This window comes from Syngnathus scovelli, chromosome 21 (genome assembly GCF_024217435.2).
Source record: "Syngnathus scovelli strain Florida chromosome 21, RoL_Ssco_1.2, whole genome shotgun sequence".
In the NCBI taxonomy this organism is placed as follows: domain Eukaryota; kingdom Metazoa; phylum Chordata; class Actinopteri; order Syngnathiformes; family Syngnathidae; genus Syngnathus; species Syngnathus scovelli.
The window spans coordinates 10,256,224-10,270,191 of NC_090867.1; the positions used below are offsets into that span (position 1 = coordinate 10,256,224).

At 55.8% G+C, this 13,968-nt stretch overlaps 6 protein-coding genes across 9 annotated transcripts; 2 read left to right on the top strand and 4 right to left on the bottom strand.

Annotated features, from left to right (window-relative positions):
• The first annotated feature begins 95 nt into the window (after positions 1 to 95).
• On the top strand, positions 96 to 1,731 carry LOC125991692 (receptor activity-modifying protein 1). 2 transcript variants are annotated; one of them, XM_049760003.1, is made up of 6 exons: positions 108 to 257; positions 340 to 408; positions 483 to 536; positions 717 to 818; positions 920 to 1,076; positions 1,429 to 1,731. In XM_049760003.1, the coding sequence occupies exons 1-6, from the start codon at positions 221 to 223 to the stop codon at positions 1,688 to 1,690; spliced, it is 681 nt and encodes a 226-aa protein (XP_049615960.1). In that variant the 5' UTR covers positions 108 to 220; the 3' UTR covers positions 1,691 to 1,731. The 2 variants fall into 2 exon arrangements, with proteins under 2 accessions (XP_068505545.1, XP_049615960.1); XM_068649444.1 differs by having other exon boundaries at positions 96 to 408.
• A 140-nt stretch (positions 1,732 to 1,871) lies between these two features.
• Positions 1,872 to 3,003, bottom strand: LOC125991672 (C-X-C chemokine receptor type 1). Its single transcript, XM_049759956.2, has one exon. The coding sequence runs from the start codon at positions 3,001 to 3,003 to the stop codon at positions 1,912 to 1,914; it is 1,092 nt and encodes a 363-aa protein (XP_049615913.1). The 3' UTR covers positions 1,872 to 1,911.
• A 446-nt stretch (positions 3,004 to 3,449) lies between these two features.
• On the bottom strand, positions 3,450 to 4,127 carry LOC125991696 (DELTA-stichotoxin-Hcr4a). The gene is made up of 2 exons (XM_049760010.2): positions 4,002 to 4,127; positions 3,450 to 3,911 (listed from the first exon to the last, which is right to left on the bottom strand). Exons 1-2 carry the CDS (start codon positions 4,100 to 4,102, stop codon positions 3,485 to 3,487), a joined length of 528 nt encoding a protein of 175 aa, XP_049615967.1. The 5' UTR covers positions 4,103 to 4,127; the 3' UTR covers positions 3,450 to 3,484.
• A 1,080-nt stretch (positions 4,128 to 5,207) lies between these two features.
• LOC125991683 (uncharacterized) lies at positions 5,208 to 6,346 on the bottom strand. The gene is made up of 4 exons (XM_049759984.1): positions 6,302 to 6,346; positions 5,952 to 6,188; positions 5,785 to 5,894; positions 5,208 to 5,720 (listed from the first exon to the last, which is right to left on the bottom strand). Exons 1-4 carry the CDS (start codon positions 6,329 to 6,331, stop codon positions 5,294 to 5,296), a joined length of 804 nt encoding a protein of 267 aa, XP_049615941.1. The 5' UTR covers positions 6,332 to 6,346; the 3' UTR covers positions 5,208 to 5,293.
• Positions 6,347 to 8,467: 2,121 nt separating this feature from the next.
• On the bottom strand, positions 8,468 to 10,447 carry rpp30 (ribonuclease P/MRP 30 subunit). Of its 3 annotated transcripts, XM_049759975.2 has the most exons (12): positions 10,273 to 10,447; positions 10,085 to 10,143; positions 9,931 to 9,987; positions 9,791 to 9,856; positions 9,652 to 9,723; positions 9,485 to 9,574; positions 9,289 to 9,405; positions 9,197 to 9,226; positions 9,094 to 9,131; positions 8,946 to 9,025; positions 8,798 to 8,857; positions 8,468 to 8,710 (listed from the first exon to the last, which is right to left on the bottom strand). In XM_049759975.2, the coding sequence occupies exons 1-12, from the start codon at positions 10,445 to 10,447 to the stop codon at positions 8,634 to 8,636; spliced, it is 921 nt and encodes a 306-aa protein (XP_049615932.1). In that variant the 3' UTR covers positions 8,468 to 8,633. The 3 variants fall into 3 exon arrangements, with proteins under 3 accessions (XP_049615932.1, XP_049615934.1, XP_049615931.1); XM_049759977.2 differs by lacking the exon at positions 9,197 to 9,226; XM_049759974.2 differs by having other exon boundaries at positions 9,094 to 9,226.
• Positions 10,448 to 10,598: 151 nt separating this feature from the next.
• Positions 10,599 to 13,154, top strand: si:ch211-207i20.2 (uncharacterized protein LOC568537 homolog). Its single transcript, XM_049759946.1, has 5 exons — positions 10,599 to 10,923; positions 11,625 to 11,763; positions 11,863 to 11,915; positions 11,977 to 12,037; positions 12,335 to 13,154. Exons 1-5 carry the CDS (start codon positions 10,750 to 10,752, stop codon positions 13,096 to 13,098), a joined length of 1,191 nt encoding a protein of 396 aa, XP_049615903.1. The 5' UTR covers positions 10,599 to 10,749; the 3' UTR covers positions 13,099 to 13,154.
• Positions 13,155 to 13,968: the final 814 nt, after the last annotated feature.

Below are 13,968 nucleotides of genomic sequence, written 5' to 3' on the forward strand. Positions count from 1 at the left end.
CAGCCTCGGTGTTGTTTTTCTTCTTCGGCTGCCATCCCCATGCGTGCTCGCTCCTTCGTGCTAGCGCCATTAGCTGCACTTAAGTCAGTCAAAACATGTCGCGCACGCACTGTTGCACACAAACACATAGCGTGGAGCAGAGAGGGCGGAGCCGGCCGACCCCCTTTACCTCCCAGTTGACCAGTGTCCCCGGACAGTCTCCAGAAGACTTTGCATCAGGATGGGGTGGTCGCCGCTGGTGGTGCTTGTCATCACGGGTCAGTAGACCGCCGCCGCCGCCGTCGCCGCCATTCCCGCTGGTCGTCATGTTTGGGGTCTTTGGACTTGTCATGTTTGCAGCTTTGCTGAGCATGCGCACGGGCCAGCAGATGCAAGTCCAGCCGACTGACCAAAGTGTCCTGGAGCAAAGTAAGATTGTCTCCTTTTTTCTCCTCGCTCTCTGATTGGCCGGCATTGTCACAATGTCCCACGTCTCCTCGCAGCCACCGTCCAGAACCTTTCGGAAGCATCCACCGGCCGCTACGACGCCACTGTTTGTGAGTGCCCGCAAGTCGGCGGTTGCGAGCGAGCGACGGACTTGAGAGTCCTCGCATCGGCAGTGGTGGCGGTCTTGATGCTTTCTCCTTTGGCCTTGCCATCACATTGGCGCCCTTGAGCTTTCCTTTTTCATGCTGTCAGTTGTATTTTGTTTGTTTTTGCTCTCTTGGGGGATGCAGACGCGCCCGAGGCAGGAAAGGAAAGAGGGAGCCTGTCGGAAGAGCAGCTGATTCGAGTCCCTGACGAACTTGAGGAGCAAACCTTCATCACTGAAAATGACGGTTCGTTTGCAACAAAGCTGTAAAGTTGCACCCGCTCTATTGTCTGTTTGGCTCATTCTGCGTGCATGCGTGCGCGCGCGCGCGCGCACGCATGCATGCAGAGAGTTTTCAGGAAGTGGAGGCCTCTCAGCCGCTCGGCACCGCTTGTCGCGTCGATGACTTGGCAGAGTTGAGCGCGCCCGTCTGCACTTCGCCCTTTGAGCAGCAGATGGCGTCGTTGGAGGCGGACGCGCGCTGCGTGCTGGACCGCGTCATCGGGTAAGGAAAAAATGCTGTTGGATGCGCCGATTAAGACCGCGCCGCGCTGGGATTTGCACGGAGCGGAGCGGACCGGACCGGACCGGACTGGACTGGATGATTGCAGCGAGTAGGCTGTCGGTTTGAATTTCCGCCGCCGCCCAGTTCCGCCCCATCCAAATCCCTGCGCGCCGCCACCGCGACGACGTCATAGGTTGCGACCGCCAAACTTTGCCAAAGCCAAACGTTTCGCTCGATTTGGGATGTGGGTGTGAGTTTTCGGGCCCGTCGCTCGCGCGCTCGTTCGCGCCTACCTCGGAACTCGCTCGGGTGGTGACGGAGGCTAAAGGCGTGACTTTGGTGTCGCCCGCAGCGCCTACAACCAGCTGAGCGTGTGCCTGGAGAGCCTGTCCCACTTGTGCGGCTGCTACTACCCCAACGGCGCCGTCCACACGGCTTTCCTGCGCGTCCACTCGGCCTTCTTCGGTCGCTGCCGGCCCCGGGCCCCGGAGCGGCAGCCAGAGGACGCGCCACGCCTCCTGGTGCTCTGCCTCACGCTGGCGCCCGTCGCCCTGGTCCCGCTGCTGGTCTACGCCGCGGCCCGGTGCCGACCGATGACCGCCGGTAGCCAATAAAAAAAATAAAATAAAATAAAAGAATCTGATTTGCAATTGGCTTTGGCGAGTGACTTTTGATTGGCCACTTTTGATCAGCGGTGGTGGTGGCGGCTTTTGGACTTGCCGTTTGGGGTGGTCATTTTTCACATCGTGATGCTCTTATGTGGCCCTTGGTTTTCAAGTGATTGCTCAGAAAAGCTCGATGGGATCGATTGTTTTATTGCCGAGACCATTTCCTTTCACGCCACGGCGCCCTGCCCCTCGGATGTCTGCGACGTGGACCTGCTGAACTTGGAGCCCGACGGGCGCTCTTGTCGGGCCTTGGCGCAAAGAAGCGCTTTGGCGTTCTGGCGGAACCTCTCGCCCACAAAGGCGTAGAGGAGCGGGTTGATGGCGCAGTGCAGCAGCGCCAGGCCGTTGCTGAGGACCAGCGCGGCGCTGACCGAACGCCGCACCCCGCAGTCGAAGGCCGCCGGGTGGGCTCTCAGCAGCGTGTCGGCCATCATGGCCAGGTGGTACGGCGTCCAGCACAGCAGGAAGGCCGCCACCACGGCCGTGATGACCCGCATGGCGCGGTGCTTGCGGAAGCCCCGCGTGCGCAGCAGCCGCGCCACCGTCACGCCGTAGCAGGCCAGCATGACGCCCAGCGGCAGCAGGAAGCCCAAAAGGTGGCGCAGGGTGCGCGTGGCCACCCTCCAGGCCGAGGCGCTGCCAACGTCGAAGCTCTCGGCGCAGACCGTCTGGCGCCGGCGCGGGTCGGGCCCAGCCGCCTCATTGAAGAGTGCCGGCAGTGCCAGGACGGCGCCCAGCGCCCACACGGCGCCGCACGCCAACTGGACGCACCTCCTCCGCGAGCGCCCCGCCGCCCGCTCGGCCCGCACGATGACCAGGTAACGGTCGACGCTGATGCAGGCCAGGAACAGCACGCTGGTGTAGAAGTTGGCCTCGAAGATCAGGCTGAGCGCTTTGCAGGCGCCGTCGCCGAAGATCCAGCCGTCGGCCGCTGCCACCGCCGCCGCCCAGAAGGGGACGGTCAGTGCCATCAGGCCGTCGGCCGCCGTCAGGTGGAAGAGGAAAACGTCGGAGGAGGTCAGTGAGCGCCGGCCCCGCACCATCACCAGCGCCACCAGGAGGTTTCCGGGAACGGCCAACAGGAAGACGGCAGCCAGCAGCACGCACAGCGCCGCCGACGTGGCCTGACCCGGCGGACGCGCTCGGCAGGAAAGCGTGTCGGGATCGGCCACCCACACGGAAAGGTTGCTCTCCGGGCCGAGCGAGGTGTTGGCCGCGTCCACGTAATCGCCGTAATCGAAGGGCACGATGATGGACATGGCTGCGTGGGAAACGGGACACGTCAATGGGACTTGACGAGGGCGACGGCAAGCGACGCAAAGCCATCCGGGAAGTGGTCAGGCTTTGGCAAATGACAGCAATTGGCCCAAAGAACAGAGAAGAAAGAAGTTTGGAACGCAGGCCAATGTTTTGTCGGCCACCTTTTGGCATTTGCGTCAAATGGTGCCAAAAGCAAGCCCGCCGGGAGGGACTCACCTGCTGACGGGTCGCCTGGAGACCGAAAACAAAGGCGGAACTCGACGCTCTTGCCTCCAGCGTCAGGCCTGTCCCAATTTCCTGTTGCGAGGCAGCAGCGCTTCCTCCTCGGAGAGCCGCCCACTTCCTGAACTTCTCTTCCAATTTGCAGCAGCCGACCGACCGGCTGGCTGACCAACCGGGGACAAAAATTTGACCCCCCCCGCCCCTGACAAAAGAGCGCAGCCGCTTTTGTTTAGGCTTGCTTTATTTGAGCGCTGCACTTCATTGGCGAAAGTGCAAGTCCCACAGCTCCACCTTCATGATGGCCCTGCCCATGGGCGACATGGTGACCTTGACGTCCATCTTGCCGCTCTCGTAGTTCAGGCCGCAGCCATTGGCCTTCTGCCGCACGAAGTTCTTCAGCTCCTTGGCTTCGTACATCTCCTCGTAGAGCTTCTTGTCGGTCTCGCGCTCCTTGGGGAACACGCCCACCGCCACCCAGTTCTTGTAGAAGGTGTAGTCGTAGGGCACGGAGAACATGATGGCCAGCTTGGCGACGGCCGCCCCGCCCTCGAATATTTCGTAGGTGAGCACGCCCACCGCGCCCGAGGTGGCCGCGTCCGTCTTGTTGAAGTTGCACACTTCGGTGCGCATGCCCTGCACGGTGGGCTGCGGGGGACTGTGGCAGTTGCCGTTCTCCATGTGTACCCTGTCGAGACACGAGGGAGGGAGGGAGGGAGTAGCAGGCTGGCGCCTTTGTGCGTGGATTCGGGGCTGCTCGCGCCGGCCGACGTCTTACCGGGGGTGCCTGAGGACAAAGCCGCCAGTCAGGTTGCTAATCTCGATGGTCACGTTCCTGCGGCTCTTCTGGTTGGCCGACAAAGCTTCGGCGGACTCCATGGACGACCTCTGAACAAGACCTACGTGTATACTGACAAAAAGCGCATTCATTTTGCAGCTGCCATCACCAAAATCCATGCAGCCTTTTCGCCCAACCCCCAAAACGGGTTCAGCCAGTTCCACCGCCGCCACGATTGGCGCCAAACTGTCAAATGGACCTAATTGCAACACGCTCCGTCTGGCCCTACGCTGGCCATCGGCAGAAAATGAAGCACGAGCTTCCGAGCCAAGCGGCGGTCCTGTGAGAGCCCCCTCCCGCCCGCCCTCCCTCCACGGCCAGCCCTTCTCAAGCGCCACACGCGAAAGCCGATGGAGCGTTTGACATTTGTCACATGCCGAGAGAGAAACTTTGAGAGGAACGAGCCGCCCGACCACAGCTCGCTTGCTTACCTGGAAGGAGGACAGCACGGGTGCTGGCTGACTGATGGACTGGGCACAAGTGGCAAGCGCAAGGCTCGCCGTCACTGCTGCGTTCTCCGCCGCCTGTGGGCGGGGCCGTCTCCGCCCGCCCTCCGGCGGGGTGCGGTCGGACCAAATGTCGCACGCACCCAGACAGGCTCTTGTCTTTGTGGACGGCCGAGCCGGTCGGACCGGCGTCGTCGGCGTTTGCCGACTTTGGCACGACGACCGGACGGTTGACATTCCTTGCCTCGGCGCACCTGCTCTGCCGCACCAAGGGGCGTGACCCCCTCATTCCGTGTCTATTGTGTGTCGAGGCGACCTGTTGTATTAGGCGTGGTATTTTCCAAGCCGTGGGAAAGGCCGAGAGGGGGGGGCGGACGGTCGGGGAGCCCGCCGCCGTCGGCCGACTGAGCATGCGTGGAAAGAATGCTCCTTTTGGCTTTCATGTGTGCTCGCATGCTTGGTGTGTGTTTAGATTTTATTTGCAGGATGTGTGTGTGTGTGTGTCGAGGCGCTTTCAACGGCGTGTCTCATGTCAGACGCAAGCTCGGAGCGCGCTTTCCATCTAGCGTACGTTGCAGCTTTAGCATCTTGTGCGTCGGAAGCTTCCACACGTGGCGTCGTGCGTTTGCACCTTTGGAAGGTTTGGAGCACGACCGTTTCTGCGGGTGTTTGACGCGTGACAGAAGAAAAGAGGCCGAGCTTTGCTTCGGGTGCCAGCCAGGCGGCGCTTTTTATTGAAGTCGCGCAATACCATGCCATGCCACGCCGTGCGTGGCAAGCGGCCCCTCAGACCCCCTTGTCGTGGATCTCCAGCTTGAGGATGGCGCGGCCTTCGTCGGACATGCAGGCTTCTACGTCCACTTGGCGGCCGCGGTGCTCTACGCCCGAGCCGTCGGCCCGGTGGCGCTTGAAGTTGCTGTCCTCCTTGGACTCGTACATGAGCTCGTAGAGCTTGTGGTCGGTGGCTGTGGTCTTGGGGAACACGCCAACGCTCACCCAGTTCTTGTAGAAGGTGTAGTCGAAGGGCACGGAGAACATGACGGCCACCATTTCGTTGCATTCCTTCTTGTGCATGTGGAAGAGCTCGTAGGTGAGCACGCCCACGGCACCCGAGGCCGTGTTGTCGTCTTTGGTGAAGGAGCACACCTCTCCGCGGCCCACACGCACCGTGGGCTGCGGCGGGCTGTAGGGGAACCCGCTCTCCATGTGCACCCTGCCATGACGACACACAGCGTCAAGCAAAGCGGCCAGCCCGATGCGGTCGCTTTGCCGCTTACTTGGGGTTGTGGAGGCAGAATGCCGAGGTCAGATTGAGGACCTCCACGGTGCAGTTGCGGTTGGTGGTCAGGTGCATGGCGTGCGACTCGGCCGTCTCGGGCATGCTGACCTAAAACAAATCACGTTCACCGTCGGCGATGGCGGCACTCGGCGCGCATTTACTCACTTTGGTCGGGGTCACGCGGCTGCGGCGGCGACGACGACGGCGGCAATGGGGAAGAGCAAAGACGACTCGAGTTCCTCGGTGGGCGACAGGCTGCAAAGTCTGGCAAAAGCTGCCCGGTGTTTTGTTTGGAGACAAGGCGGAGGGAGGACACGCCCTCGGACGCGCCTCAACCGGCTGGAAAAGGAAAGGCGCCAAACTTCCCAGACAGGTTTGTCCAACCCAACTGTTTATCCATGTCTGTATGTTTAAGTTCATCCGGTAGCGTCAGCCCCGCCCAAAAATTGTAATGTGCATTTTAGTGAGAGAAAAAAATACTTCATAGTAGTATAGTGAGTGGATAAAGCTTTTACCTGATGTTCGGGAGAACTAGTGATGTGCATTCCAGTTTTTCTAAGTGAACTGAATCTTTAGAATCAGTTCACTCAAAAGGTTCGTTCAAACGAATCGTTCAACGAATCGTCTCCCCCACCACACACACACACTGATCCGTTTTTTTTTTTTGTTTTTTTTTTTAAATACTTCCATAACACACAACTAAGCAATACACCAGACAAAACAGACAAAATCCAATCAAGGCAATACACGGTAATGTCGACAACGGCAACGCAGACATTTTTCTCTATATTACAACATCCCGTGGGAACAAACCATATACATCAAACAACACAACTACACGACGCCCCCATGGTACAGTTACTGTGCACCACGGAAATCATCAATACATTTGATTTATAAAATGTACAATTGAACAAATAAATACAATTTATTCTTTTTAATCCACAATAAATATTCGGAGATCTCAATGTGCTGCTTCATCACGTGATATGCGACGAGGAGAAAAGCAGTCGGAATTGCCAAACCGAACGAGACAACTGCTTTCTAGTGCGGGAGTATCTCCTGATTGAGGGTTTAGGGAATAAGAGTGCGCATACGGACATAGCCATGAGGTTGCCAATTCGGACACAGCCAAGTTTTCACTGACAAGTACAGTTGAACTATTTCTGCAAGACTCTGCTGCCATCTCGTGACAAACAAGCGTCACTACAGATGACGACTGATCTTTTTTTTCCGCTCAACTTTTCTTTTCTTTTTTTTTTCCCAATTCAACCTTTTATTCAAACATTAGGTTTCCGCCCAATTTACTTGGTCAATCATTGTTTAAACAGAGTGACGTCATTCACGGGGCATGAGAAGTACAATTTCCGGCATCTGTTTAACAGTTCAAGATAATGGGATTGAAAAACACAAGCCAAAATGGCTATAGGTTAAAAATGGAAGTGCGGAAGAAAAGCTTTGGTAAGAGTCAGGGATAGAAGTGCTATGAATTGCTTTTCTAGCAGTAAGTAGCCTTGCTGCACATGTGTCTGCAGTCTCTGCAACTGCGCCCTTATTTGCGATTTTGTTTTGAAGAGGTTTTTTTTTTTTTTTTCCAACGGAAGTGACGTCTCGCGACTTAGCCAATTTGAAGTCGAAGTCCGGCCAGGCAGGACCTGCTGTTGGTTCCATTCGAAGGAAGGACAGGCGTAAACAACTAAGCGATGGCTCTAAATGTCAAAACATCGCGTGTTCTCCTCTTCCATTGATGTTAGCCTATCTTCGGACTAAGCAGATGTTAGCCAGCCGTTTTTAGCATGCAGCAAGAGCAGCTCGTCAAGAGATGTTGGGGGCCGGAAGTGGATCATTGGAATTTCACACCGGTAAGAGTTTGTTGTGGTTGTTGTTGTTGTAATTAAATGCGTGTGTGTGACGTATATGTCTGGCGTTTGTTGTTGTTGTTAAATGTGTGTGACGTCTTTGTTTGTCTGGCGTGTGTTGAAATGCCGGTGCACAAGAAACGGGTCCGCTTGGAGGCGGGACTTAACGACGGAGGTGGCCCAATGGAAATGCTTCCCGCTTTGCTTGGGAGTCATCGCGAGGAGGAGAATGTAGCGGGGCGAGTGGTGCAGCAGGTCGGTCTCGGCTGCCGTGACGTTTTCTTCACACTCTATGCTTGCTATGGCTCCCTGACCCAAGTGTCTGTGCAGGTGCGCAGTTTCAGACACGGAAGCCCACCGCTCGCTTGTCCCAGATGTCTCGCAGGCGAGCCGGTACCGCACCAGAACCGCGACATGCACGCGTGTGACAATACAAGAAGACACATTTGTCATTCATTCCATGTCGATGTCACACATACATCTTTGGCTGCCTCAATTGTTTTGACTTGTTTGAATGCGCTTGGGCGAAGCCACACGTCCCTGATGACATCATTGTGTCTTTCAGGGTCACATCAACCACATGATGCCCGCAGGAGGTGGGGTTTCCACTAACCCACGCAGCTGACTGCTCGAGTTGATGACAAGAATGAAGAACCAGAAAATGGATAAAGCCGTTTCCTTGGGCTGAGCCCATTCCATCCCCGGCCCAACTTGTTGCCTGCTGCCCAGTTGACTTGGAATGCACTGACTCTTTTGATATCACTCCCTCGACACTGACACGAAAACTTCATGTACAATTTGCCAAAGTGAAACAATCAGAAATCAAGTAGGACTTTTATTCAGCGAACCTCCTGATGTAAATTTTGACTTTGAATCAGGGGCAAATAAAAAAAAAAAAAAAGACATTTGTTAACCTATCATTCTACTAGCTTCACTTTCTTAGACGTGATGGCAGAAGAGGGCAGAGCAAATCATTGGGCCGCCTCGCTCAGTCAGTCAGCTGACTTTTGAGTCTCTTAGCGGCGGGAGCACGCCCTTCGTCCGCGTCGTCTTTGCCGCTGTCCCCTGCCGAGGAAAGCACAATCAATGAGTAGGCCCCGCCCCGTTTGACCTTCAGACTTCCGTCGAGTAAAGGGCGGGGCTCCTGCTGACCGGCAGAGTCGCCACAGCTCTTTTTGGTAGAAATGACGCCACTCGCTGTCTTTCTGGTTTCTGCAGCAACAAAAGTAATTTTAAAAAAAATTTAAAAAACTGATAAGACACGCCTGCAATGTAAGCTCCGCCCACTTGGACCACTTACCCGCGTGCAACAAAAGCGAGCGACAAATGCAGGAAACCGAGCGCTTGGCATCATCGTCAGACAGACCCAGCAATGAGCACCTGAGGCTGTGTCAGGAAAATGCGCATTTGTGAGGGCCCAGAGGAGCTGTGGGCGGGTTCAAGGATACAGGTTGATGATGTCATAAGGTCCCCGCAGCTCCAGAGGCTGAAAACACAACGGCATGTCAAAACACACGTGATGGTTCTAAAAACAACGGGCGCCGACCGAACCTTTGTCGCTGCACTCGTCACCAGCACGTTCTAAAAGACACGAGGGCGGCCAATGGTCAAGTTAATCATGATGTTGTCATCACCCTCCTCACCTTCCCTCTGCAGGCCTGCGCCAGGTTAACAGCGTTTGCGATGGTGTAACGCCTCATGGTGGCGTCTCTGATGGCGGCGGCGTATGACACTTCGAACGCCACGCCCCTCTCGACGGCCTACGTGTACGTGCGCTTTTAGTGAGTCTGCTTCATTGTTTGCGTGTTTCATCATGATTCATTTGAAATGATAAGTCACCACGTTGACTGGAGCTCTCTTGAAGAAGAAGGGGAGTTTCTCCGTCACCACTACGCTGATCACGTCGACCTCTAACTGCGTGCACGCCGCCTATGACGACAACACCGACCGGCAATGGGTGGGTTGTATATTTTGTTTGATTTTGGGAGTGCATGTACGCGTCTCACGTGAAAAAGTTTTTCCGTTGTCGGTTGAACCGCCAGCAGGTCAAAGTCGGCGTATTCGGTCGGGTTTGGCCTCTGCGCGCACAGGCACGACAATGTTTCAGGTGCTTTTCAAATGACAGTTGACACGAGGAGTACTTACCCAGTGACTTAGTTCTGACATCACCAGCGTCAGTCTGTTGAGCACTCGGATTGGTCGAGAGCGACCCTGCGCCGACGCCAATGAAATGTAGTTGCAGTGTCAACACATGCACGGACGAAGTCCAGAGAATTGGCGTTTACCTGGACGATGGGCAGCTGATCGATGAGTTCCTCAATCGGCTTGGGTGACGGAATCGCCTATAGGCGGGAAAATACAGTCATGACTTTATCGCCTTCAGTGTGCTTTTGCTTGTGAGCGAGGGAGGGAGCGAGCGAGGGAGGGAGCGAGTTTCACCTCTTTCTTTTTGCCAGTAGGCTCAAACATGTAGTTGACGGCCACTGTGGAGAATCCAACTGCACGAAAACCACACAGTTAACGTGTTGATCCTTATTCATATATTGCAGCACGCGCTGTTAACTTTGGTAACCTAGCTCTCTTGAGCTCTATCCAAGGGCTTTAGAGTTTAGTGTCACAAGACTCACGGTGAGCCGCCGTGTCGATGAGTTGCTGCATGGTGCCTTTCTCTGCCGAGAAAGTCAAGTTTAAATCCATAAAAACTGACATGATGCTGACGACGATGGAAGGAGCCGCATGTGGACCGAAACGCCGAAATGCCTTATGGGAAATGAAGTTGTTGTGCGGGCTGGGGCGGGGCATAGAAGACGAAGCTGAAGTCTACGATTACGCCACAAGACGCTGATTTTTATTTTTTCCCCCACAAGTTACGGATTTGAATATTTTACACGCAATTGCGATTATAACGTTGACCGTCCGCCCCCCAAAAGTACACTTCCGGAAGTGTGAACCGGAAACGGAATCTAGTCAAACTCTTCCGTGGTAGTGCCATTACGATGTGAGCGTCAGCCGTCGCCGGAAAGGTTTGTCTAGCGCCTTGTGAAAACGTCGAACCGAGTGGAAACTCTCGAAGTGCGAAGAAGAGTCGTCGGTTCGGCGACGAGATGAGCGTGGACGTGCACGCGCAGCTGGCCGCCGTCATGGAGGCGCTCGTGCATGCCGCCGTGGCCGAGCTCCACAAGCAGCAGGAAGACGGAAGCGGCCCGACGAGCGACGCCCACCCTGGAGACGAAGCTCCGCGGGCGGCCACCCGACGCAGAGAGAGACGCGAGAGGCTGGTGAGTCGCCCGTAGACTGCGGACTCGTACGAATGGACTAACAATGTTGCTTACTCGCCGTCGGGAGAAGTGAAACCACCGGCGGCCATCTTGCGCTGCCACCACCCGCGGTGTTTTCTGTCTCTTCGGTCATAATGCCGCCGTGCAAGTTTCATGAGTAGGTATCCGGTATGTGTTTTTTCTCCGAGTGCGCCTCAAAGTTTCGCCCACACCGTGTTGTCATGTAGTGTATGTACTTGACTTGCGATAGCAAACCAGGTGACTGCTTCACTTTCACTTATGAAAATAGCTAGCCAAGTGATTTGGAGCATTTATTTACCTTGCGGGCTTTTAGCTTAATATGGGAGGAATTCACACTTTGACTCACTTTGCAGGGGTAATCTGTTGGTTGGTTAGAATTGGATTGTTGTTTTTGTGTGTGTCACGTGTTTTGCGAAGCACCTTGGTACAGCTGCGGCAGTTGTGAAAGGCCTCTATGAATAAGTATTAGTAGAGGAAGCACAACGGTAGTGTATTCCACCATGCCAAAACACGAGTCATCTGGCTTTGAGCCCCAAATGGTTTTGTCATCTTGTTCCCTCATCCGACGTGATGTTGGTGTCTTGGGCTCCAAACTGCACCCATGGCTGTATGCTACGGTCGCCCGGCCCGTGGCCCTCGACTTGTGTTTAGCGCCGGCGTGACGTTGACTTCTGTCCTAGGTATGCTTTACCGCCATCTTGGAGACACTGGCCAACGAGGCTTTGGGGAAGATCATCAACATTGTGGACGACGTCAAACTGAGACGAGCCGGCGACAAGACGGCGCCGATCGCCATCGTCCTCAACAAGGCCTGCGTGGGTATGCGCCGAGCCCTCTGCTCGCGATGTTGCGGCTCACCCAGCTAATTGGCCGTCTGTCTGTCTGTCTGTCTGTCTGTCTGCCCGCTCGCCCGCACAGAGGCTGAGCACTCGTACGGCGCACCGCCCCGCCACACCCCCGCGCTCCCTCAGGTAAGCCCGCACGCAGGATTGGCCCGCTTGGCTGCCCTCGCTGATGGATTTATGGGCGCAGGAGCCACCGCCGGATGAGCCGCCGTTGATCCGACACGGACGCCTGGACGCCATCGCTGAGCGTGAGAGCCCCTTTACGCCTGTAACAAAGCGGATACTGCACTCATTCCCATTTGGGCAAATTCCCGTTGCCGCTCAGCCTCTCAACCCAAATGTTTTTGTTTGTCCTGTCTCGAGGACTTGACTTCATAGAGATGCAGTCACATTGCGCCGACCGCAGCCAAAGGGCTGTGTTGCAATGGCAACAGATAGGGGGTCGTGGCATGACATGTGCAAAGAGGCCCGGTCAGAGCCGCACCTCCTTTTGAGTGCAACTCTCTGGCTGACATTCCCTGCTTCTTATTTTTGTCCCCCGGCAGGCGCCGGACCGGATGCGGCGGCCTCGGGCACCGCGCTGGATCCCGATGCTTGCGCGCACCGCGGCAAGTCCTCCTTGTCTCCGGGACGAGAGAAGCCGTTCGCCTGTGAGCTCTGCGGCCGCCGTTTCACCCTGAGACAAAACCTGCAGCGGCACACCCGCAGCCACATGGGCGTCAAGTCGTTTGGCTGCGGCCTGTGCGGGAAAGGCTTCACGCGCGCCGTGGCGCTCAGGACCCACCAGCTGATCCACACGGGCCAGAAGCCCCTCAAGTGCCACGAGTGTCCCAAAAGCTTCCGGCACGCGGCCAACCTGAAGAACCACCTGCGCGTCCACAGCAGCGCCCGGCCCTTCGCCTGCGATGTGTGCCCCAAGACTTTCCGCCAGGCGGTCAACCTGAAGATCCACCGGCGCGTGCACACGGGCGAGCGGCCCTACGCCTGCCGGCAGTGCGGCAAGACTTTCAGCCAGCAGAGCAGCCTGAACACGCACGGCCGCACGCACTCGGCCCAGCGGCCCTTCGCCTGCCAGTCCTGCCTCAAGAGCTTCAACAACGCCAACAGCCTAAAGCTGCACGTGCGCGTGCACACGGGCGAGCGGCCTTACTCCTGCGACGTCTGCGCCAAGACCTTCACCCAGGGCAGCCACCTGCGCACGCACAAGACTCACGTGCACGACGGCGGCAAACGCTTCATCTGCGACAAGTGCGGAAAGGGCTACGCCAACGGCCGCAACCTCAAGATGCACAAGTGCGGCTACACTTGATACATGTCACGTCCTCTCCTCATTTCTCTCCAATAAAGGCTTTGGTCGTATACCCACCCGCTGTGAGCTTGTGTGTTTCACTGGAAGAACGTCCGAATACCAATGTTTCAACATACGATGTGAAATACTTGATGATGTGCTTACAATTAAAACAAGAAATTATATGAAACATGAGTGCGTGTGAGTGATCTTGCAAAACAATATGGCCGTAAAAACGTGTCAATTTGGACCATCGGTAAGCAGACGGAAGCCCTCCGAGCGGTCAAGTCGCCATCCGAGGGGATCAGCATCGTCTGGAAACGTCGCGGCCCTACCCTGGAAAAGATGGAACTCCTTTTGCTTGCATGGCTGAAGGACAAGGAGATTGCTCGCTGGAACGATTCCAGGTGGAAAGGCCAACGCCACATCTATCAACGAGTTATCGTTGGTGTTTTGAACGAATGAAACAAATGACAGTGGATTCTTACAGAAATATTTGCTCCAACATTCAACTATTTCAACATATGGAGTCAGTTCCGGAACCAATTAAACCACTCAGTTGATTGGAAAATATTTTATTCTTTCAAGTCAGGGGTGGTCATTTCCAATTGCCCGACCCTGTCCTAAGTAACTAGAAGGCCTGCACGATTCGTCTTCATAGACGTCTTCTTGACCTGCTGCAGTTACCTGAGCCTTCTCCGTGCTCCCACTCGAGCCTATCGAAGCCCAACGGTCATTTGAATTGCAACCGTGTGTTTTCCTTCTTATTTTAGGGAGCATTAAGTCTAAAGCAGGAGTGCCCAATACATGTCCGCTCCATCGCCAGCACCATCTGCGCCGATGGTGACCAGCCCGGTTTTTGTTTTTGTTTTGTTTGTCTGTGTCCTGACA

Bases quoted from the DNA above. Each gene is read 5' to 3' on its own strand.
- LOC125991692 (XM_068649444.1), top strand. From the start codon at position 96: ATGTCGCGCACGCACTGTTGCACACAAACACATAGCGTGGAGCAGAGA. The intron at 537-716 runs GTGAGTGCCCGC...TGGGGGATGCAG, and splicing joins CCGCTACGACGCCACTGTTT to ACGCGCCCGAGGCAGGAAAG. The intron at 819-919 runs GTTCGTTTGCAA...GCATGCATGCAG, and splicing joins CTTCATCACTGAAAATGACG to AGAGTTTTCAGGAAGTGGAG.
- LOC125991672 (XM_049759956.2), bottom strand. From the start codon at position 3,003: ATGTCCATCATCGTGCCCTTCGATTACGGCGATTACGTGGACGCGGCC.
- LOC125991696 (XM_049760010.2), bottom strand. From the start codon at position 4,102: ATGGAGTCCGCCGAAGCTTTGTCGGCCAACCAGAAGAGCCGCAGGAAC. The intron at 3,912-4,001 runs GTAAGACGTCGG...GTGTCTCGACAG, and splicing joins TTTGTCCTCAGGCACCCCCG to GGTACACATGGAGAACGGCA.
- LOC125991683 (XM_049759984.1), bottom strand. From the start codon at position 6,331: ATGCACATCACTAGTTCTCCCGAACATCAG. The intron at 5,895-5,951 runs GTGAGTAAATGC...GATTTGTTTTAG, and splicing joins GCCGCGTGACCCCGACCAAA to GTCAGCATGCCCGAGACGGC. The intron at 5,721-5,784 runs GTAAGCGGCAAA...TCGTCATGGCAG, and splicing joins TTCTGCCTCCACAACCCCAA to GGTGCACATGGAGAGCGGGT.
- rpp30 (XM_049759974.2), bottom strand. From the start codon at position 10,447: ATGCCCCGCCCCAGCCCGCACAACAACTTCATTTCCCATAAGGCATTT. The intron at 9,575-9,651 runs GTGAGACGCGTA...TTGTCGTCATAG, and splicing joins CAACGGAAAAACTTTTTCAC to GCGGCGTGCACGCAGTTAGA. The intron at 8,711-8,797 runs GTCAGCAGGAGC...TTTCCTCGGCAG, and splicing joins GAGCTGTGGCGACTCTGCCG to GGGACAGCGGCAAAGACGAC.
- si:ch211-207i20.2 (XM_049759946.1), top strand. From the start codon at position 10,750: ATGAGCGTGGACGTGCACGCGCAGCTGGCCGCCGTCATGGAGGCGCTC. The intron at 10,924-11,624 runs GTGAGTCGCCCG...CTTCTGTCCTAG, and splicing joins GAGAGAGACGCGAGAGGCTG to GTATGCTTTACCGCCATCTT. The intron at 12,038-12,334 runs GTGAGAGCCCCT...GTCCCCCGGCAG, and splicing joins CCTGGACGCCATCGCTGAGC to GCGCCGGACCGGATGCGGCG.